General features: G+C 42.8%; 1 protein-coding gene across 14 annotated transcripts in view; it reads left to right on the top strand.

Annotated features, from left to right (window-relative positions):
* The window catches only part of LOC110508614 (adhesion G protein-coupled receptor L2), a 105,421-nt gene extending 87,837 nt beyond the window's left edge, over window positions 1-17,584 (top strand). For 2 of the 14 annotated variants that reach the window (XM_090225489.1, XM_090225490.1), the window contains 9 exons: window positions 33-253; window positions 1,685-1,751; window positions 3,934-4,025; window positions 5,516-5,684; window positions 6,202-6,330; window positions 7,105-7,201; window positions 9,484-9,612; window positions 13,919-13,957; window positions 15,427-17,584. In XM_090225489.1, the coding sequence (XP_090081615.1) occupies window positions 33-253; window positions 1,685-1,751; window positions 3,934-4,025; window positions 5,516-5,684; window positions 6,202-6,330; window positions 7,105-7,201; window positions 9,484-9,612; window positions 13,919-13,956 (942 nt within the window). In that variant the 3' untranslated portion in view covers window position 13,957; window positions 15,427-17,584. Of the gene's footprint in view, window positions 1-32; window positions 254-1,684; window positions 1,752-3,933; window positions 4,026-5,515; window positions 5,685-6,089; window positions 6,347-7,104; window positions 7,202-9,393; window positions 9,442-9,483; window positions 9,613-13,918; window positions 13,958-15,426 lie in introns of those variants that run through there. The other 12 variants (XM_036965905.2, XM_036965907.2, XR_016492847.1 and 9 more) reach the window with 8 other exon arrangements.
* The last annotated feature ends 2,750 nt before the right edge of the window (window positions 17,585-20,334 follow it).

Here is a 20,334-nt window from a genome sequence, read left to right on the forward strand (position 1 = left end):
GTGTAACCTCTAAATGTGTCCCCGGCTCCCAGCTGGTGTGCTCCATCATCGCGGGCGTTCTTCATTTCTTCTTTCTGGCGGCGTTTGCCTGGATGTGCCTGGAGGGCGTGCAGCTCTACCTCATGCTGGTTGAGGTGTTTGAAAGCGAGTTCTCCCGCAGGAAGTACTATTACGTCTCCGGATACCTCTTTCCCGCCGCGGTGGTGGGAATCTCGGCCGCCATCGACTACCGCAGCTACGGGACACAGAAGGCGTAAGTAACACTAGATGTCATCTTTAGGCAGGGTCTTTTGTGATCTTTCTTGACTCCGAATGCAGTAGTTTATGTTTCTGCTAGGGCTGTCAAACGCTACAAAACATTGTATTGAGTTAATTGCAGGATTTGCTGTGATTAATCGTCATTTCAGAATTTGCTCGAATTGAGCTGTAATTTGAAAACATTTTATACAAATGCATTACAAGATATTGACGTCTCGATTTTGTCCAAAGGAATGATAAGCAAAATCAAGTAGATTGATAAAGCACACTTTCTTTAACCTAAATGTCAACTTATTTTGACATCGCATTGTCGTTTTTAGCTGTATAGATGATGTATTTTGGTTGTTTTCAGTGTATTTTTAATGCTTTCAGACAACACGATTTAATTAAAAAAATCATTTAAAAAAAAAATTGCACTAAAATTACAAATAGTTAGCGCAAGTTAACTGATTTACTCTGACAACCCTATTTTACGCACGTCCAGTAACCTTCAGGTGCAGGGTACGAAAAGTTGAGTCAGAGGAAGACCTTGAAGTGGAAACGTTACACAATAAAACTGTGGGAGCATTCAACAGTATCTATCTTCCTTTCTTTGTGCAGAGAGCATCAGGTCTCCCAGGCCAGCCAGCTCCATATCAAGATTCCTTTTCTTCCCCACAGTGCTAATGAGAACTACATCACAGGCCCTAGTCTCCCTCTGCCTCCTGGCAAATTTATACCCTGTCAGAGAGGAAAGAGAAAAGCTGTGAGCAAAACCACTACATTAATGAATTCTCTGGCTGGTTGGTTGTGCTGGTCTGGTATTTTCTCGGAGCTTTTTTTCTCTCTTGCCTTTGCGCCTTCAAACTTTTATTCTTCAGTGGCCGTTATCCAAGAACAAGCCTTATGATTTGTCGTAAGCCTTCCTTAAATAGGGTGTTTTTTTTTTTTTTTTACATTTTTGTGGCTGTAGCGCAACAGTCCCTGAATTTGAATCAACATCTCCTCTGATGATACATACAGTAGCTTCAGCACAACACATTTTGTTGAAACTGTTTGTGACCACGTTTTGACTGTTTAGAGTCTAACGTAGAGCCAGACTGCTCTCTCAATTGTAGACATTGGTAGCCTCTGAAGTCGTGCAGGCAATACCAGTGCTGTTGTGTGGCTCGCAGCCAGAATGTGCTCAAGGTCAGGTTCTCTCTCTTCTTTGGTCACGAAGGTAAATAAATCACTGTTGTATTGCTGTAGAAGCTATATAATCATGCCATCTATCTCGTCTAGAAGCCAGGCTGGTTAGTGATCAGTAGGATACGATGTAACAACTGCCGCTGTGTTCTTAGAATGTAATTGCAGAGATGTTACAGTCACAGTGGGAGAGCCAGAATAGCTCATTTGCTCTTGAGGGATGGCTATCACCTGATCACATGACCATGTCCCATTGCAGCTGCTGGCTGAGGGTGGATAACCACTTCATTTGGAGCTTCATAGGACCTGTCACCTTCATTATCATGGTAAGCCATGTGTGTGTGTGTGTGTGTGTGTGTGTGTGTGTGTGTGTGTGTGTGTGTGTGTGTGTGTGTGTGTGTGTGAATGTAAATCCGGTGTGTGTGTATGTTTCACACAGTATGCCTGCGTCTCTGTTTTAATATGTCTATCTATCCAAAAAATGTTTTCCTCAAAGAAATGTGCAGTGGGAAAAAAATACATGTATTTTTTAATATATTTTTTTTCTCGTCTGGTCACTTATCTCTTGCTTTCGCTGATCAATTTGCGTGAAAGGAAAGTGGTCCATTATATCTGACATGAGGACATCAGCAGCCATTCAGCTGTAAAGTCCTATGAAATCAGTCTAGTCAAGTGAGCAGCAGTCAACAGCTTAGCAGTTTTTTTTTGTGGAAAGAGTTGCGCATTGTGGCAGAATTCCTCCCTTTCACACACTCAGTCGAGGAGGAGGAGGATAAGAGACAATCTCAGGCATGAAGGTCATTTGCTCAGTTAGACAGAGGGGGTTGAGGGAGATGGGGAGAGACGGATGAACATGGAAGTAATGAGTGGGTGGGCCAGACAGCCATTACCCACAACCCCCTGGCCCTGCCGAGGATCATGACGCATCTGCAGCCAATCCCTGTTCCACGGACATCTCCGTCTTCACCTCTTAATATTTCACACAGGCTGCATGGAGTTCACACACACATACATACATTTGTATTATTCGCACAGAAGACAAGTGTAAATGTGTACATACTGTGTTTATACAGCACATGCCGTGCATAGATACCCAAGAAAAAGTGTGTTCTGGTTTCTGTAGATAGTGGGATGCGGGGGGAATTAAGGACATGTACAGTTCGGTGCCTCCCTGCCTGCCTCTATGCCTGCCTACCTACCTGCCTGCCTGTCTCATCAGATCTGTGTCGACACTGGTGGCTGTGTTAATGCATCTCCAACAACTCGACTCATGCGGACCTAAATCGGCCCTAGTGGCTAGGAGACAAAACTCCACATCTCTCTGATCTTAAACCCCCTTATTTGTATTTTCTCCTCTCCCTCTATGCCTCTCTGTCTCTGCCCTCTTTCTGTCTTTCTTCACACGTTATTGGTTTATTTTTTTTAAAGGGAAGTACATAGCTACGGCTCTACTGGACTGGTGTATTCATGTTCTAGAGTGAACAGCTTTCATAAAATTCTGCCCACAAATATATTGTATTTAATAAACTTGGGACCGTATCTCTACTAGAACAGTATTGCTTTGTGTTCTCGCAAACCCATGAAGTTTTTGTCATTTATTTTCTTTCAGAAAGATTGGTCAGGTTTCAGAATAAATAGGCTGGGGGGGGCAGATTATGGTGAAGATTTGAATAATTTATAATTGAAGATATGTTTTTTTTTTATAGAAGTATAAAAATAATATATAGTATTTACTGAATATTTACTGAATAGTTTTTTTGGTGAGGTTTTAATGTGGTAGTGACTGAGCCAAATTTAAGTCTCCCCCCGCTCATAGAAAAAAACATCCTGAAGTCATGGAAACCTCTCTGAATGTATAGCTTAGAATATGGAGCTGTTTTTCCTGGCTCTAGACGTTTGTTTAAAAAATATGGCGCTCTGCTCTGTCTTTTCCACCCTCTCTCTGTTCTGTTCTGTTCTGGCCGTATTAGATTTACACTCTCGCTCTCTCTTTCTCTCTCGGTGAGGAATAACACTCTGCGTTTGGCACCCGCCTGCTTGGCTAAGTAAGGCCTGAGGTTGTGCGTTGCATCAGCCATGGGAGTGGGAAGGGGCTTCCCAAGGCACTTTATCATAGCCAGTTTTAGTGGGGCTGGAGACCGAAGCTAAGCCACAAACCTCTCTATTCTCACTTTTGGGAGGCAGTCTGTTTTACCATTTACACGGGAGCTTGAATGTTTCATATCCCTCTTGGTAAGACGTCCTAACTTTGGACGCTTGCGATTGTGCCACAATCACTACAGGTTAAGCATAATTACCATGCATGATCTCATAAAGTCACTAAAACGTGCAGGGGACATGCTGCCAGTTACATTTCGGAGAGTTTGTCCTGTTTCTGTGTGCAAATCACCCTTTTTGCAGTTTTAAGTTGCATCGAAATGTAGGCGACATGCTTTGCTGCGCCAACCATGGAATGAATGCCACGCCCCAGTGTGATGCGCTAAGCTCGCTGTGCCTCTGTTTTGACAGCTCAACCTCATCATCCTGGTGGTGACCATGTACAAGATGGTGAAGCACTCCACTTCCATGAAACCCGACTCGACCCGGCTGGGCGGTATCAGGTGAGGGGGGGGGGGGTCTCTGGAGGTGATGTGAAAGCTGGTGTTACTGGTTGTGTCAGCTCAGTTTTGTGTGCTGTCCTATTCCCAGCCATGGCCTTGTTTGTGCAATGTTAAAGGGTGAATTTGGTGTATTTGACCTTTAGAATTACATCTCAGTTACCCATAACTGGAGTGGACAAATATATATTTACTTCAGATTCTATCCTCACGTGTTGCCTTTTTAGTTGGTGTTTATGAGGGCCGTGTTTGCGCAATGCAGGGTTTATTATTGCCTCTTTTATTTATTCAGAACTGCAACCCTGACCTCTTGTATTAGTCGCTCCTGTGTTGGCATCATTTTCAGGTTCCTCTGGAACCCTAGCTCAAATATATATGATTTAAGGGTGATGGGGGAGGAACTGGAGCTGTGCCCACATCTTTATTCAAACATCCACTCAATCCAGAGAATTGGATAAAAGAAAAGTCCCTAGCCAGTTTCTGTCCTAAAATACTTGTCAAACAATAACTGTGAGACAGAATGACATGTGCCATTCCTGTGTTGTGTTTTGGACTTCATGTAATCCCCAAAAAAATATTCATTTTGTTTTTTCGGCTTTTAATACCAGCAAAATTGTTTAATTGACCTCTGAGCCGTGCTATCCTGGTTAAGAATGTAATTTAAAGAGAGCCTGCGTTCAAAGATAGTGGCTAATTCAAACAAATCATTTATTCAAAGGACCCAAAACTCATTAACTGTCATTAATTGGAGTCCACCTCTAATCGACCACTTATTTAGTCCCGCAAAGTTAGATTTGGTAACTTTCCACAAGACATTGAAATGATCAGTTAGTTGACTTTCAACAACCATAAAGAGCCAGCGTTTTTCAAATAGCGAAAAATGTACACAATGACACAAAAGCACAACTAATCTGCAGCATCTTTCTCTTTAAGGCTTGCATTTTCTTCTGTCCTTGGACTCTCTCTGAAACTCAAAGATGTGGTACAGTGTCTGGTTTTCACTTGTCTCTTTTCTCTTTCTTGTCCAGGGTTGCTCACTCTTTTTTCTCCTGTGCATCGATGGCTCCCTGTGCCAGCCGTCGGCCAGAGGGAACTCACCATTGGTTATCTGATTCCCTCTAGGCTTCTCCTGGACCTCCTGTGAGAAACCTGCTGTGTTTGCTGTTTCTGTTTAACCAGCCAACCCCGAGGAAGGCCAAGGAAACATAGTTATTTAGACTCTGTCAGAGACTCTGTGGAAGTTCTCATTCAAAAATCTACGTATCAGCTTTTATGAGTTGCTCTGTATATACTGTATAACGTGTCCAGAAGGAGAAATAGAGAGGGATAATATTACAGCCTCCTTCTTTCCCCACAGAACAAATCCGTAGGAACCGAACAGAGAGAAACTTCAAGTCAATGAAAGATGAAATTAGGGAAGTTACCTAGTTTATTATTAATGATTGGGAACAATATTGTGTGTGTGTGTGTGTGTGTGTGTGTTTTTTTTTCAGATCCTGGGTGCTTGGGGCGTTTGCCCTGCTCTTCCTCCTGGGTCTGACCTGGTCGTTTGGCCTGTTCTTCCTCAACGAATCCTCCGTGGTCATGGCGTACCTCTTCACCATCTTCAACACTCTGCAAGGGATGTTCATCTTTATCTTCCACTGCCTCCTCCAGAAAAAGGTAAGGATTTAATACATATGACATATATACGAAGATAATGCGACAACATTTTGTACATCAATGTTTGACTATAAGTTTTCCTCACCAGAGGTGGGAAATAACCTTCTTTTTTTATGTCTAGTTTCCCAAAGAAGTAAGATAACAGAAGGTATCTGTGTGTACAGAAGTCCAATGCAAAATGTATACTTTTCAGTCTGCTGTCTACTGTCTCTTGACATTTAAGACCATCTCTGATAGAAGTAACACCTTCCGTGTCGTATTTGTCCCCCCCTCCTTATGGTGGTATTTGAATGTGTCATCGTGGTAGCTGTGATAGCCCTATCTCCAAAGACACGCCATTTGAACTGCTGCTGTCGGCTCGGTGGCATTTGATAAATATATTTATTTTGTGGCTCTTTGTTGCAGGACCGAGGCAGCTTCCTCTCTTTTTCGCTCTCTGGAGTCGACTGTCACGGTTGTGGTGTCTCTGAGTTCACTGTGTCTCTGTCGCTCTGCCCTGATCCTGTGCCCGCTGCAGGTCCGTAAAGAGTACAGCAAATGCTTCCGCCAGTCCCAGTGCTGCGGAGGTCTGCCTTCTGAAGGGTCCCACAGCTCGGCCAAGGCGGCCACGTCTCGATCCACCGCACGCTACTCCTCCGCCACACAGGTACAGTACATACTAGGTACAGTACAGCAGCGGGAAGTTGAATTATATATATACCTTTTTTTTCTGTCCTTTCTTGCTTTTGAGAGTGAAAGGAGAGTTCTTTTCCTGTTTTTTTTCCCCCCTCCTTCTCCTATTGCATGCTAGCACGTCGAGGAGCAGCATGAACACTGGAATACACACACTCTCTCTCTCTCAACCCTTTCTTTCCATTGAGAGCAGTACTGTAGTGTACTTCAGTATAGCTTTTTAGTCCCCGGGGGAAATTGGTTTGCGGCATAGAAGGGAAAGGCTTTTTTTTTCTTTTTTCTGTTGCATGCTAACATAGAGGGGAGAGTGTTAGTGTTGAGTTAAAGGTGGACAGTCCAATCCCCTTGTGTGAAATAGCCTTCCTTTCTTTCCCCCTGAGAATGAAAGGGAGCGCCTACGCCTTGTTGTCCTGTTGCATGCTAGCATGTAGAGGTGACACGGAAGGACATCAGTGTTGAAGGTCATTTCAATACACTGTGGGTGTGTCTGAAATGGCACTCTATTCCCTATATAGTGCACTACTTTTGTAAAAAAAAAAAAAAAAAAAAAGATGAAAAAAAAGTGAATAGGGTGTCATTTCGGATGCATCCATTTTGTTTCCTGCGTCAGTCTTGGAAGTGGTTCTTGTAATCCGTTGTGTTTGCTTGATGCCTCCATAGTGTTGTGCTCTTTTTCTGTTGCATGGAACTGACGTCGGTGTTGACAGTTGTTCTCATACGATGCGTGTGTTGTTTACCTCCTCCGCAGAGTCGTATCAGGAGGATGTGGAACGACACGGTGAGGAAGCAGTCCGAATCCTCCTTCATCTCCGGAGACATCAACAGCACCTCCACCCTGAACCAGGGTAAGACACCGCCCCCTCTGTCCACACGGTCTCTGTTTACACGTGTTGTACTCTCTCTGTTATGTGACCTTGAATAGACAACAAGTGCCGGAATAAATCTGGCAGATGCAGATTTCATTTGTGTGCATTTAACTTGACCAAGTCACTGATGGATGATCCTCCACATTCAAAGAGGCTGCGTTTTGATAAACTGATCATTGTTTACTCAATATGGTCTAGTGCTCGTATCCGTCCTGATTTAAATAAACCATGAATAACAAATGAAATATATTATTTTGAACGGGTAAATAAATACACGCTAAAAATATTTTTAAATGAGTCAAAGTTCACTTCAAACATGTCGTTTGATGGTCGACCTGCACAACTGCTACTTGTTGGATGGGAGAAGTGTTATGTAGCTATTTAGTCTGGCTTCAAGTGTTAGTGATGAGAAGCTGGTGTCTGCTTGTGTGTTCAACTCTGGGAGACCCTGGCTGGCTACAGGAACTGGCTGGCTGCACTGACTCATCCTCACCCTGACCTGATCCTGCTGATTTTCAGCCATGAGATGGGGGGGGGGGGGGGGATAAGGAGAGATACAGAGAGAGAGAGAGATGCAGAGAGAGAGATGGGATAAGAAGAGAGATACAGAGAGAGAGATGGGATAAGGAGAGAGATACAGAGAGAGAGAGATGCAGAGAGAGAGAGATTGGATAAGGAGAGAGATACAGAGAGAGAGATGGGATAAGGAGAGAGATACAGAGAGAGAGATGGGATAAGGAGAGAGATACAGAGAGAGAGGTGCAGAGAGAGAGAGATGGGATAAGGAGCGAGATACAGAGAGAGAGATGGGATAAGGAGAGAGATACAGAGAGAGAGAGAGAGAGAAACAGATAGACAGGATAAGGAGAGAGCTACAGAAAGAGAGAAAGATACAGAGAGAGATGGGATAAGGAGAGAGATTGTATCTCTGTATCTCTCTCCTTATCCCATCTCTCTCTCTGTATCTCTCTCCTTATCCAATCTCTCTCTCTGTATCTCTCTCCTTATCCCATCTCTCTCTCTGCATCTCTCTCTCTCTCTGTATCTCTCCTTATAAGTTTTCCTCACCAGAGGTGGGAAGATACAGAGATACAGAGAGAGAGACGGGATAAGGAGAGAGATACAGAGATGGAGAGATGGGATAAGGAGAGAGAGAGAGATACAGAGAGAGAGAGAGAGCGAGAGACGGGATAAGGAGAGAGATACAGAGAGGGAGAGATGGGATAAGGAGAGAGATAGAGAAAAAGCTTGGGAGAGACGGAGAGAGAGAGAGACGGGGGAAGGAGAGAGACAGGGGGGGGGGGGGGGTCGCAGTGAGGTTTAACACTACACAGCTCCGTTTTTTTCAACTTTCCCCCTTATCAGTGTGTGCCATCAGCAAAAAGATAACTCCTAATCGCTCCTGATAAGAGATGAGATATAAGAGATTAGTTTTCAATGACGGGACATTATACTTTTATACAACACATGGGTCTAATCCTGAATGCTGATTCGTTAAAACCACATTCCAGCCGGTGTCTATACTTATGTATACTATATACATTTTGGAGCAGAGTGATGTCACTAGATACCGATGTGTAGTCCCCACATCATCAGTGTGGTTGTATTGACTATATTATGTCTGCTGACTGCAGAGTGGATACTCGCAATTACTTGTTTTATATGGCTACTGTAATCATACTGAATATTTTGACCATGAATGGCTAATCATACTGAATCATTTGACTCCCACTTTATAACCCACTGTTGTGTTTATTTATTAGTCAAATATTTGTTTAACAGAGAAACTATTTGGCAATGTTGTGAGTATTGTACCGGAGTTTTTGGCACTATCTGGTGGTAAAGCAAGTGGCTTTGTTTACAACAGACGACCGACCCACTTGTTGCGGATGGTATTTAGTGCCTGCTGTTCTGTGAAATGAAGTCTGGAGAACGCGGTGTGCAGACATTATTTAAACATCAGCTACTCAACTAACTAGCACGTTGTATTTACTGACTGAAACTCCTACACACACGTCCCTGTTTCCTCTGGTCTCATCTTCTTCTTTTTCTCTTCTTTACTCTCCTGCCTCATCCTTTCTATAATAATGTTACAAAACTGTATAATAATATAAATAGCCTTTCGCCTCCCTCGCTCACATCTTCTCTCTCTCTCTCTGTGTTTCTTGCAGGATTGACTGACAACTACCTCCTAAGTAACCCTCTCTTTATCTCCTCTCTTCCTCACTCTCCTGCCTCGTCTTTCCTTCTCTCTCTCACAGGGATGACTGGCAACTACCTCCTAACTAACCCTCTGCTCCGAGCCCACGACCCTAACAACCCCTATAACAACCTGCTGGCTGAGACGGTGGTGTGCAACACCCCCTCCCCTCCAGCCTTTCACTCACCAGGTGCATGGTGACCTCTAACCTTTCAATGTAGATCTGTGTTTGAAATGGCACCATAGTTCCACCATGGTGCCACCTTGACAAATTTGACTCGGTTAGTGCACTATATAGGGAATAGGGTGCCATTTGGACAAACATTTGTTTTGTTTTTGTGTGTGTTTGAAACTAATTGAAATAGCGGTACTTTGTGGGGTTGTGGGCCCCTACACAGCATGAATTGTTGAGAAGCCTTACTCTGTTTTAGAATTGCTCTCTCTCCCTCTCCTCTCTCTCTCTCTCTCTCTCTCTCTCTCTCTCTCTCTCTCTCTCTCTCTCTCTCTCTCTCTCTCTCTCTCTCTCTCTCTCTCTCTCTCTCTAGCTAGTATGCAAGCTGCGCTTTGTAACACAGCATGAGATAAGGTTGAGAATGGTCAATGCTATCTTATCGAGACTACTCCAACATTCATTTATAGGAAATCGAGATTAATTTATTCAGTTTATATATTATATCCTATTATTTACCATTCTCCTCCTTCGCCCTTCGATGATACCATTTTGAGCAGGTTCAATGGCATTCTTTATTTATTTCTTGACTACAAACCCCGAATCCCCATTTATTTGAATGCTGTCATTGTCTGTGTAGCGTGACCCAGATACCCTCTCTGTCAGACTAAAGGAGGAAGCCAAGCAAAGGAACAGAGAAACACGGGAGCACATGACGCAATGCAGGCAGAATTATATACCCCTCAGATATGCAGAGGCATTTGATGATGAAAGAGGAGCGGATGGAAGGAAAGGAGGCAGCACCAGGATGAATGTGTGTGTGGGGGGGGGGGGGGGGGGGGGGGGGGGAGAAGGATACAGGAGAATATACAGAAACTGCAGTCGCTCGCTCTGATTTGGCAGGTCGCCGAGTTCACTCGCTTCACAATGAGAACACTGAGAACACTTTTAAGTCACATTTTCTGCCTTTTTCCCCCCTGGATGAGGTTGGAAAGAGTTTGGGAACCTAACGAACCGATTTATGTGACAATCACACATTATGATTTAATTACCGTCGTGATATCAATGAAATACCAGTATGATCAAAACACCACAAATGTAAGTGGAATCTACAAATACCCCTGCTATGTAGCAAGCAGACAATGCTTTTGAGACATTTTTTTTTCACGATAGGATAATTACAGTCTACGCTAACTTATTCTAGTTGAGCAGTGGTGGTGAATGAAGTGACGGTCTAATTAAGCGTTTATTGTCTGCGTCAGTGTCATCATCCCTTAACCTGCCGAGACACATCATCAGTCAGTCAGTCCTCCCTACAGGCAGATTAGTCATGTGGAAATACACGTGAGAGACACACAGCCACGAGGGAGATACTCCTTAAACTTGCATCCTCACACATCACAGAAACTATCGTTGGCGACTCACAGTTGAAGAAGATGGAAGCACTCAAACATTATGAGTGACTAATTGAAGAACATGAAAAGCTGAAGAATTGACCGAATAGATGTTGACTGGTTTGGGTGCAACTCTCTTAACAGACAGATGTCAAGTAGTGTTATATGATGATGAATCACCCGAGTGTAAAGTGTTTGAAGAGGCTCAAGTTGAAAATGCTCGAGTCGTTCTAGATGAGCCTCCTCACCCGGAAGTGTATTCATTTGAAGGTAATACAGTGCAGATGTTAATTTGATGCAGTAACGATAAAGAGAACATCTTGGGCAAATCTCAGTTGGAATCTTTCCCAGAATGCAGCTGTCTGGCTCCGGCTGTGTCCAGTTAAATTCTGTTCACATCACTTACCCCCCTCCCAGTAGACAATACACAGCAAATTGGCCGGTGTTGATTTCGCTGTGTACCATTTCTAGTGTGGATTCAGGAGTTAAAGAGCAACTGCCCCTAAAAACTGACTTCTCGTTCAGAAAACAGGCTGTGGCATCAATATGAGTCAGAAACATGTATTATGTTGTCAAAATGTACTACAAAGTGCCAATAGGATACATTTAGGTCATAAAGGCAATCTAGTCCAAAACAGAGTATTGCGAGACTTGTAGTCGTGACTGCAGCACCAGCAACAGCTGACAGCACAAGTAATCATCAGTTTGTAGTGAAGCAGCACACGACTCTAACTGCCTGTCGTACATTTGGGTTGACTTTGGATATCCCTATGGGGCTAGTTAGGGACCGTCAGTAAATTGCACAATGTACATGGGACAATATGTTAAAATTCCAATATCTTCAAAGTTCAATGATTTAAACCCCTCAAACTAACTATAAATTGTAGAAATAGGCTATCCAAAGTCAAACCAATTTTGTCCCAATCAATTGATTGATTAATCTTGTGCTACACAAAGACAAATAATATACATTTTCTTAACTAATCCAATCAGTTGGTAAGATTTATTGCACTCGTTACTGAAATGTTTGTTCCAGTTTAAATGGTAGTATTTTCTGTCAAGTTTCCTAACCCTGACAGTCATTCTGAATGCAGGTTGCGGTGAATAAAAATGACTTGCAGTCCTGATGTTGCCTGTAAACCAGGAGTTTCCTAACACCACTGTGTTAGGGTCAAACTAGGCCATCAAAGTTAAGCCTTAATATATACAGTATGTAATGTATTGTCATACAGTTGAATTGTAATAACATTCACCTAGGTGAAAGCCACATTCCTTTAAAGGGAAAGAATTCAACAACCATGTCATTAACAAATACAGTCATGGGGCATAACTCTACAATTCACTCAAAGAAAAGGCACCATGGGAAATATGCAAACTTGGCTTTACACAAGGGATCATCAACTAGATTCACCCGCGGGCCAATTTGTTCTTGAGCGGATGGTCAGGGTACCAGAACATAATTACAGATAACTTGTAGAATGCAAAGTGACCGCAAGAAGCTCAGACGTGTATCATATTTGACTAAAACAGAGTCATTTCAAACCCTGCTTACATTTGTATACGATCACATAAATCTCTCTATAATGCCAGGGAATACTTTGGAACAGATGTCCAAAATTAAAATCTCTTGGGAGTTTATTTGCTTTAAAGTCTTTTATGTCCAAACAATAAAAAATAAAAATGTGTGGGCCAAATAAGGCCGCCAGTGGGGGACCCCTGCGTTCCACCATATTCACCCCAAACGACTCACTGTAACAGTGTTTTTCTTTAACACTAATGGGCGTTAATTCTATTCACTGTGAGTGTTAATTCTCGTTTACATGTGAATAACACTGGCAAGTGTGTTGGATTAACACTCAAAATGCAACACTCTAATCAGAGTAACTTTTACACTCTGTAGAGTGGGACCGTATATACTCTTAAGACAGTGCTTAAAATGAACTCCTTTTAAGTGTTGATTTAAAACTGCCAAATTTACTGCGTACCTGTCTGCATTCAAATGACTGCCCATACATAAACAAATGCAAAACCTGCAATGGGGCTTTTCACGCTATTTCCGAATTTGTCCATATTCTCCCTTTCTTTGCCCTCACACTTCATCCCTCCCTCTGTCTTCCCACCTTCCACTCTTTATCAAAATTCTTTGATGTCTGTTTTCACACTCTTTTCTCTCCACCAAAGAGAGAGAAGAGATGCTCCTCATCTCCACGGCAGTGTGTGTCACAGCTCAGCTCCGATTGTATTCCTCCGCCTCCCAGTCAGGTCTATTCAGACTCATTTAACTGAAATCTAAAACTTCAATCTCACCCTTTTTTTGCAGAGCTTGAAGCAAAGCAGTAACTCATCTGCAAAATACATCTTTGCCTCTTTTTTTTTCTTCTCCATCCTTCTTATTCTCCCTCTTCTTCATCTTCTGCCGACTTTCTTCTAGCCAGTCTTTGGTCTTCACAAGAGGTTATCAATGTGGTCTATTGTGTACAAAGTAGTTCCTTCCCATCTGGGAGAAGTAGATAGATAGAAACCTGTTAAATCAAATTACCCCCCCCCCCCCCATCACATTCTAAGCAGAGAGAGAAAGTAAGAGATATGATAGTGTACCTGCCATTTTAGACTTTAAGAGGCTGTGATTGCTTGCTGCTGAAACCCCTCCACCTGCCAAGTCCTGGATTCAGTTGTTCACAGGATTTGTTCTCTATAGCTTTCTGAAACGTTTTCAAATGATTTCAAATTCATCTGTAAAATGAGAGTTGTACTCAAATAAATCAGTCACTTTTTGCGGGCACCCATATCTGAGACAGACCGACTGAATCCAGGCCTGATTTTCGAAGCCTCCTCCTCGTTCCTCTTTTGTGTTATTTCAAGTAATTATTTTTTATTTTTTTTAAGCCGCAATAAAAAAGCATATGTTTTACTTTTTTTTTTTTGCATATCAGCAGTTCTTAGGCAAGATAGCCTGAGCAGACACACTTGATGTGAGTGGTGGTAAAGTGAGTCTTTGCACCGTGCCTGTGTGTCGTGGTGGTGTTGGGGGCTGTGCTTGAGATGGCCGTAAAGTCTTTGTTCGACATTACTCTTTTCTTTTGTTTTTTTTTTTAAGTGTGGAATGAATGTTTTAGTCATTGTCACTTCTTTCTTTTTTTTACCTCCACCTCCCCCACAGCTTTTCCCTCTCATGACTTCGGTGTTATGATGTCATGTTGATCTTGCATTGTCGTTGTTACCTGGCTAGCTACATTATCTGTGTGTTGTGTTGCTGTAATGTTCCATTTTTTTTTAAAGTTTTTCTTTTCTCTCATTTGTGAAATATTGTTCAGGATATCTTCTGTGTTGTCTATGATGTTCAGACATGATGATGCTAGATGGAGACACATATGATAGAAAACTACAGTTAAAAACTACAGTTACGGTCAAATTTGAAGTACAGTAAGCGTCAAAGTATTGGGTAAGCGACAATAATGCATGGTGAATAATGTGTTGTGTGATTTTGGAGTCACTTTTGTCGTAAATAAGAATAGAACGTTTTTCTAAAAGTTGTCTACATTAATGCGGATGCTACCATGATTACGGATCGTCCTGAATGAATTGTGAATAATGGTGAGAAAGTTACACGCACAAAGATCATACCCCCAAGACATGCGAACCTCTCACCATTACAATAACAGGGGAGGTTAGCATTTTTTTTGGGGGGGGGGGGATGATATTTATGCCTCTGTAATTTTCTCACTCATCATTATTCATGATTAATTCAGTACTATCCATAATCATGGTATCCTCCACATTAATGTAGAAGTGTTTAGAAACGTATTCTATTCTTATTTACAATAAAAGTGACTCCTAAATCACAATACATTATTTACCATTTATTTCTATTGGGCACAAAATAATCTGACACAAGCAAAACAAACAGCAGATGCATCCAACACGTTTGTAGAGTCGCAAGCTTGATGGAGGCATTGCGTGCTAGGAATATGGGACCAAATACTACACTTTTGGCCACTTTAATACACATAAGTGAATTTGTCCCAATACTTTTGGTCCCCTAAAATGGGGGCACCATGTACTAAAAGTGCTGTCATTTCTAAACGCTTCACCTGAAATGAATGAAAATACCCTTCAATTAAAACTGACAGTCTGCACCTAACCGTCATTGTATCATTTTAAAGTCAAGTGTTCTGGAGTACAGAGCCAAAACAATAAATAATGTCACTGTCCCAATACTTTTGGAACTCACTGTACTTGAACCTCTTTAATTGTATATTTTATGAACATATAAATATGATTTAAATCAATGTAAAATATCCAGATAGCAAAGGTTACAAACACTTAACAGTGAGGTGTCCTGAGCAGTATCAAACTGTATTGTATTGTATTATTGATTTGATATTGATTCTTAACTTTAAAACAGGGATATCTAATCCAGGTATCGTGCTTCTCGTTGCAGGGCAGCATTCTCTGACCCACAGCAGGGACATCAGTGCCATGGACACCCTACCCCTCAACGGAAACTTTAACAACAGCTACTCCCTGCGTGACCAGGAAGACAACCAGGAAGACGACTATGAGGACATTGTGGGCGTGGTCGGGGGCGTGGTCCACGGCCCGGGGGACCTGGGGGGCCTCAGCCTGGATGACGCCGCCTTCGAGAAGATGATCATCTCTGAGCTGGTGCACAACAACCTGAGGCCCCGCGGGGCCCCCAAGGGCCACAACCCCCATAGGGATAGCAGGGACAGGGACCAGGCCCCTCTCCAGACCAGGGTGACTGTGGACAGGGATAGGGGTTGTGGGGGTGGAAGCAGCAGCGAAGATGATGCCGTAGTGGTGGACCACGCTGAGGCTTCGTCCCCCCAGAGAGGCAGTATAGTCGGGGTAGTAGGTGGAGGTCAACCCACCCTAGAGTTGCTGCTGCATCCCCACCATAAGGAGGCATTAGAGGCCCCACTCCTGCCCCAGAGGACTCACTCCCTGCTCTACAGCGCCCACAAGGCCCCCAGGAGGGCTGTGGAGGGCCCTGGGTGCCACGGCTCAGAGACAGTGGGGGCAACAGGGGACGGGGATTCCCAGTCACCCAACAACAACAGGGACTCCCTGTACACCAGCATGCCCAACCTGAGAGACTCTCCCTCAGACTCCCCCTCAGCCTCATCCTACCCCCCCGATGAAGACGATAACCTGTCACATTCCCCCAGAAGCGAGGGGGAGGACCTGTACCATAAAAGCATGCCTGAGCTGGGCGACGGGCCCCAGCCCCTGTCCTACTACCACATAAACCGGGGCACCAGCAATGGGTGCATCGTATCCCCCAGCGCTGAGGACTGTGTACCCGAGGGAGAGGGCCCCCGGGACGGACAGATGCAGCTCATTACCAGCCTCTGAGCAGATGGGTGGAGGAAGGAGAGGAAGCACTTCTCTGGTGTTTTTGCACAGGTTTGAACATATGTATGTGTGTGGGCTTTGGTTGATGTCAAGACTATTGCCAGCCCTCATCGGTTCTCCCAGCCCTCCATCTCTGCACTCCTAATGACCCGTCGGAGCGGGAAGTGAAATGTTTGTGAGTGGTAGGGAGGAAGGAGATGGATTACTTTTTCACACAAACTCGGTCACACACACACAAATATCCTCTGAAACCGTCTGTCTGTCTGTGGACTTGAACTGCTCTGCTCTGCTGTGGGACTTCAGAGAGGTAAATGCGTAGACCACTACAAGTGTCAGAGAGAGGTCTGTCTGGCGCCATTCCTGTCCAGCCTGCATTTGTATTATATTGAAGAAGAGAAAAAAACAATGGTTTAGAACTCCAGGTTTAGAACACTGGTGAAGTGTTCCTGGAGGGGATTCCAGAATGAATGAGGATGAGTATCTGTTGGGTCCTGGACTCTAGAATGTTCTAGAGTCATTCCACTAAATAGTGAGGACTGTCAAACAAAGAACCACTAATTCAGACTCAGGCCTTATATTTTCTCTATTGCACATTTAACTGTTGTCAGAGTAATAGCTAAAAGAAAATATATTTTGCTGTACCACAAGTGTAAAAAAAAAAAAAAATATGAAAAAAATGTTATGGCAACCAATTATACAACATTTCAATGTTGAGAAGATTATTCTCGAAGCAGGTTGCTCAAATCTGTTTTTTCCTCTCACTTGACTCATTGTGGTATGTTTGAACATAAAAAAAAATTGAATAAAAAAATCATTTTTTAAAAATCCCATAATAAACCATACATCTTCATTTGTGAAGTGCTTTTTGCTTTCATGAATCAAGAGCTTTGCCAGTAATATTTTGTGTTAACACCATGCCAAGCACAGATTTGGCGTGAATTTGGTCGTTGTGTAATTTATTTTACTTGAAAGAAATTGTCAGGTTTCAAAAAATGTGTCAACGCGATATTTCAAGTTTTACAAGCATATTTCAGCCTTTGACACTAATTAATTTATTAACAGTTATTGAAAATTTGAAAAAGTAAAATGGTTGGGAAGTGTGACTTGTTTCAGCACTGTTTAGGTTCATATCATTTATTTTGTACGATCCCATTGTCAGCTTATATAAAAATTCAACTCTTGTTTGATATCAAATAAATGTGAGACTTTTTCTTGTTTGCAAATGTCTGACTATTCTTTCTTTCAAGTCCAGACATGGCTCATGATGATGACTGTAAGCTTCTGTTTAGACCTGCAGCCATGGAGAGAAATGGCAACGGGAGAGTCATCAGATTTATCCTGCTCAATAACTTTCATTCAAATGTTATTGCCTAGTAAGGTCTTGCAGCAAGCAGGTAGGTCCTGGTTCGAACTGGCCACCCAGTTGTTGTTAGTAGACGACGTACGTCTGCTCAGTTCAGAATTTAACTGTGACATACACTTCATTAGACGATGTGAGATGCCAATTCTCTGTCAGACTGCGGAGGGAGAGAGAGGGAGAGCAAAGCGGAGGCCCGAGGCCAAGGCAGAGCAGAGTTGAGCTGCTAAGTCCACCGTGGCTCCCTGCCGCGGTGTTTGAAAGTCAGCCTCTGCGTTTACATAGAGCCATCCAGATCCAACAGGCCCGGGGCCGGGAGACATTGAACAGGTCTGTTATATTATATGGAAACTTGGCTTCACGTTTGCTTATAAATCAGATGAAATCCAAAAGCTGATGACCAGGACCCATGCATACAGTAGTACAGTCAGGCTCTCTCGGAAACGCAGTTCATTTGGACCATGTCTTGTCCGTAGAGGCAGCTTTATCGTAAACCGTTAAATCCGAGTGGCACGCAATCAAATCCCCCTTTCTGACACCAACAACAACACAACCGGGGTACAAGACGTGGCGGTGTCATTTTTGTGTCTGAATCCCCCCATCTATCTGTGTGTTCCTAGCTCAGGCAAAATAATGATGAATGAAAAATCTGTGCCTCCCTTCTCTCGCAAGGCTTTAGGGGTTGTTTTTTTGTTGCATATATATTGGTTCATTATCTCTTAAGTAATCTGTCTGATAAATTATCTTTCTCACCTTATCACCTTCAAGACAAGTGCTTTGTAATATCAACCAATATACTGGTGATCATGTTTTTCCCCCGATGTTGAGTGGGAGGAAGGCTTTTGAGGGGAGCATGGGTAATGCTGTAATATACACTTGTGCACGAGGGGGAGGGGTAGGGAGCGGCTCCATTTTCCATTGGGACACAGTCACATGCCATTGACGAAAGAACAAGGACCCTCAATGATGTCACCATTCACGCTCCTAGCCATCAATCGTCCCAGCTTTCCCACCACGTATTACCTTGGATTAGACGATATATATCAGCGATGACACACTATTCGTGAAGCAAATGAGAAGTTGTCGAAGTTTGGTAGAGATGAAAGAACTTTACTAATCAACCCATCTTTAATCTATAATCAGACAATCCTGGAGCTTAGTTTCCACAGGGCCCGGTCGCAAATGAAGGCATAATAAGGCAGAGTCCGAACAGACATGGTGTTTTCATTTGGGTCCGTTTGATGTTGTTCCCGCTGGTGATTTGGACATTATTTCATGTCCATCTTCAAAAGACATCAAACAAGATGCTTCATTCAAACTCAGATCACAGACCCTTTATGGTGTGTGTGTGTATGTGTGTGTGTGTGTGTGCATCCTAAACGTGCTATAAATGAAAATGAACATTCTGTCTATGCCAACACTTTAAAAAAAAATAATTTGACCATTTCACTTCGGTCTTGCTGGGAGAAAAACACAAAGAAACGGTCATATTAGGATGAAAAAAAGGCGTTCTTGCGGACAAACGTTTGTTAGTGAGGGATAGCAAACTTTAGCCAAAGCGGGAACTATGCATAATCACATTAGTACAGACACAAGCAGAAGGAGTATTATATTACCTCAGGGCCCCTGTAAATGCACAGCTTACATTCCTCTACATTTCACTCTGCAGCAAAAAGATAAAGAACATCTGAATGTGACTCTCTGCGTCATTCCATCCCTGCCATCACACTCCTGCTACACTGCATTCTGCGTGTGGTGTATGCTATATTTATACAACCAAAACTGTAGGCTTCTTTGAAGGAAAATAATTGATAGTTAACACAAACTGTAAAACACATGGATATTTCCTTTGGTCACATTTCTGTTGTGGTGAAGACTTCTCGGTATATGTATTGTGGGTATTGAAATGTATTTGTAAGCCTTGTTTTTATCTGATTGAACAAAAGAAAAATGCTTGGTCTGGACCAAAAACCCGCGGCTCCCACGCTTAGTCTCAATGATTAAGGAAAACGGTATTAAGTAACAATAACCTTATTGAATCATACCCAGCCTGCTTCTCTGCCTGGTAACCTAAGAATAATGCTGAGTTATGTGAAGTTAATGTTGTGTCTTTGTGTTATTTCATGTTCCGCTAATGCATAGCTTTTATCAAGTACCTTTTATTCATTTTAATTGTATTTTGCTGCTTCGAGGATACCGTGGCCAGAGCTTGACCCTCTAAAACAGAGACAGACAGGAGGTACAGACACAGAGACAGATAGAGAAAAACACGAGATGAGGAGAGCGAGCGAGCAAGGGTGGATAGAACAGGATTGTAGACTCTTCCACACAGAAGCCTATTATAGGAAATGATGATCATTTTTGACTGAGTGTGTACCCAGCAAACCAAAATGAGTTCTGTGAAAGTTCCCAGAACGTCCATTAGGTCCCGGTCCATATTCTCATAACACAAAAACTGTCCATCCGTGCTGATGAGTATAGAAAGTTTGTATAAAGCATTTACCTAATGTTGCAGGAATGTTCTTAGAACACACTATTAGAAACATTATAGAATCATCTGCAAATAAACACAATTTTTGTGTTTTGGGAACACGGCTTGTGTTGATTTAATGTTTC

Source organism: Oncorhynchus mykiss, chromosome 28, assembly GCF_057628025.1.
Source record: "Oncorhynchus mykiss isolate SJ-2025 chromosome 28, ASM5762802v1, whole genome shotgun sequence".
NCBI classification, from domain to species: Eukaryota; Metazoa; Chordata; class Actinopteri; order Salmoniformes; family Salmonidae; genus Oncorhynchus; species Oncorhynchus mykiss.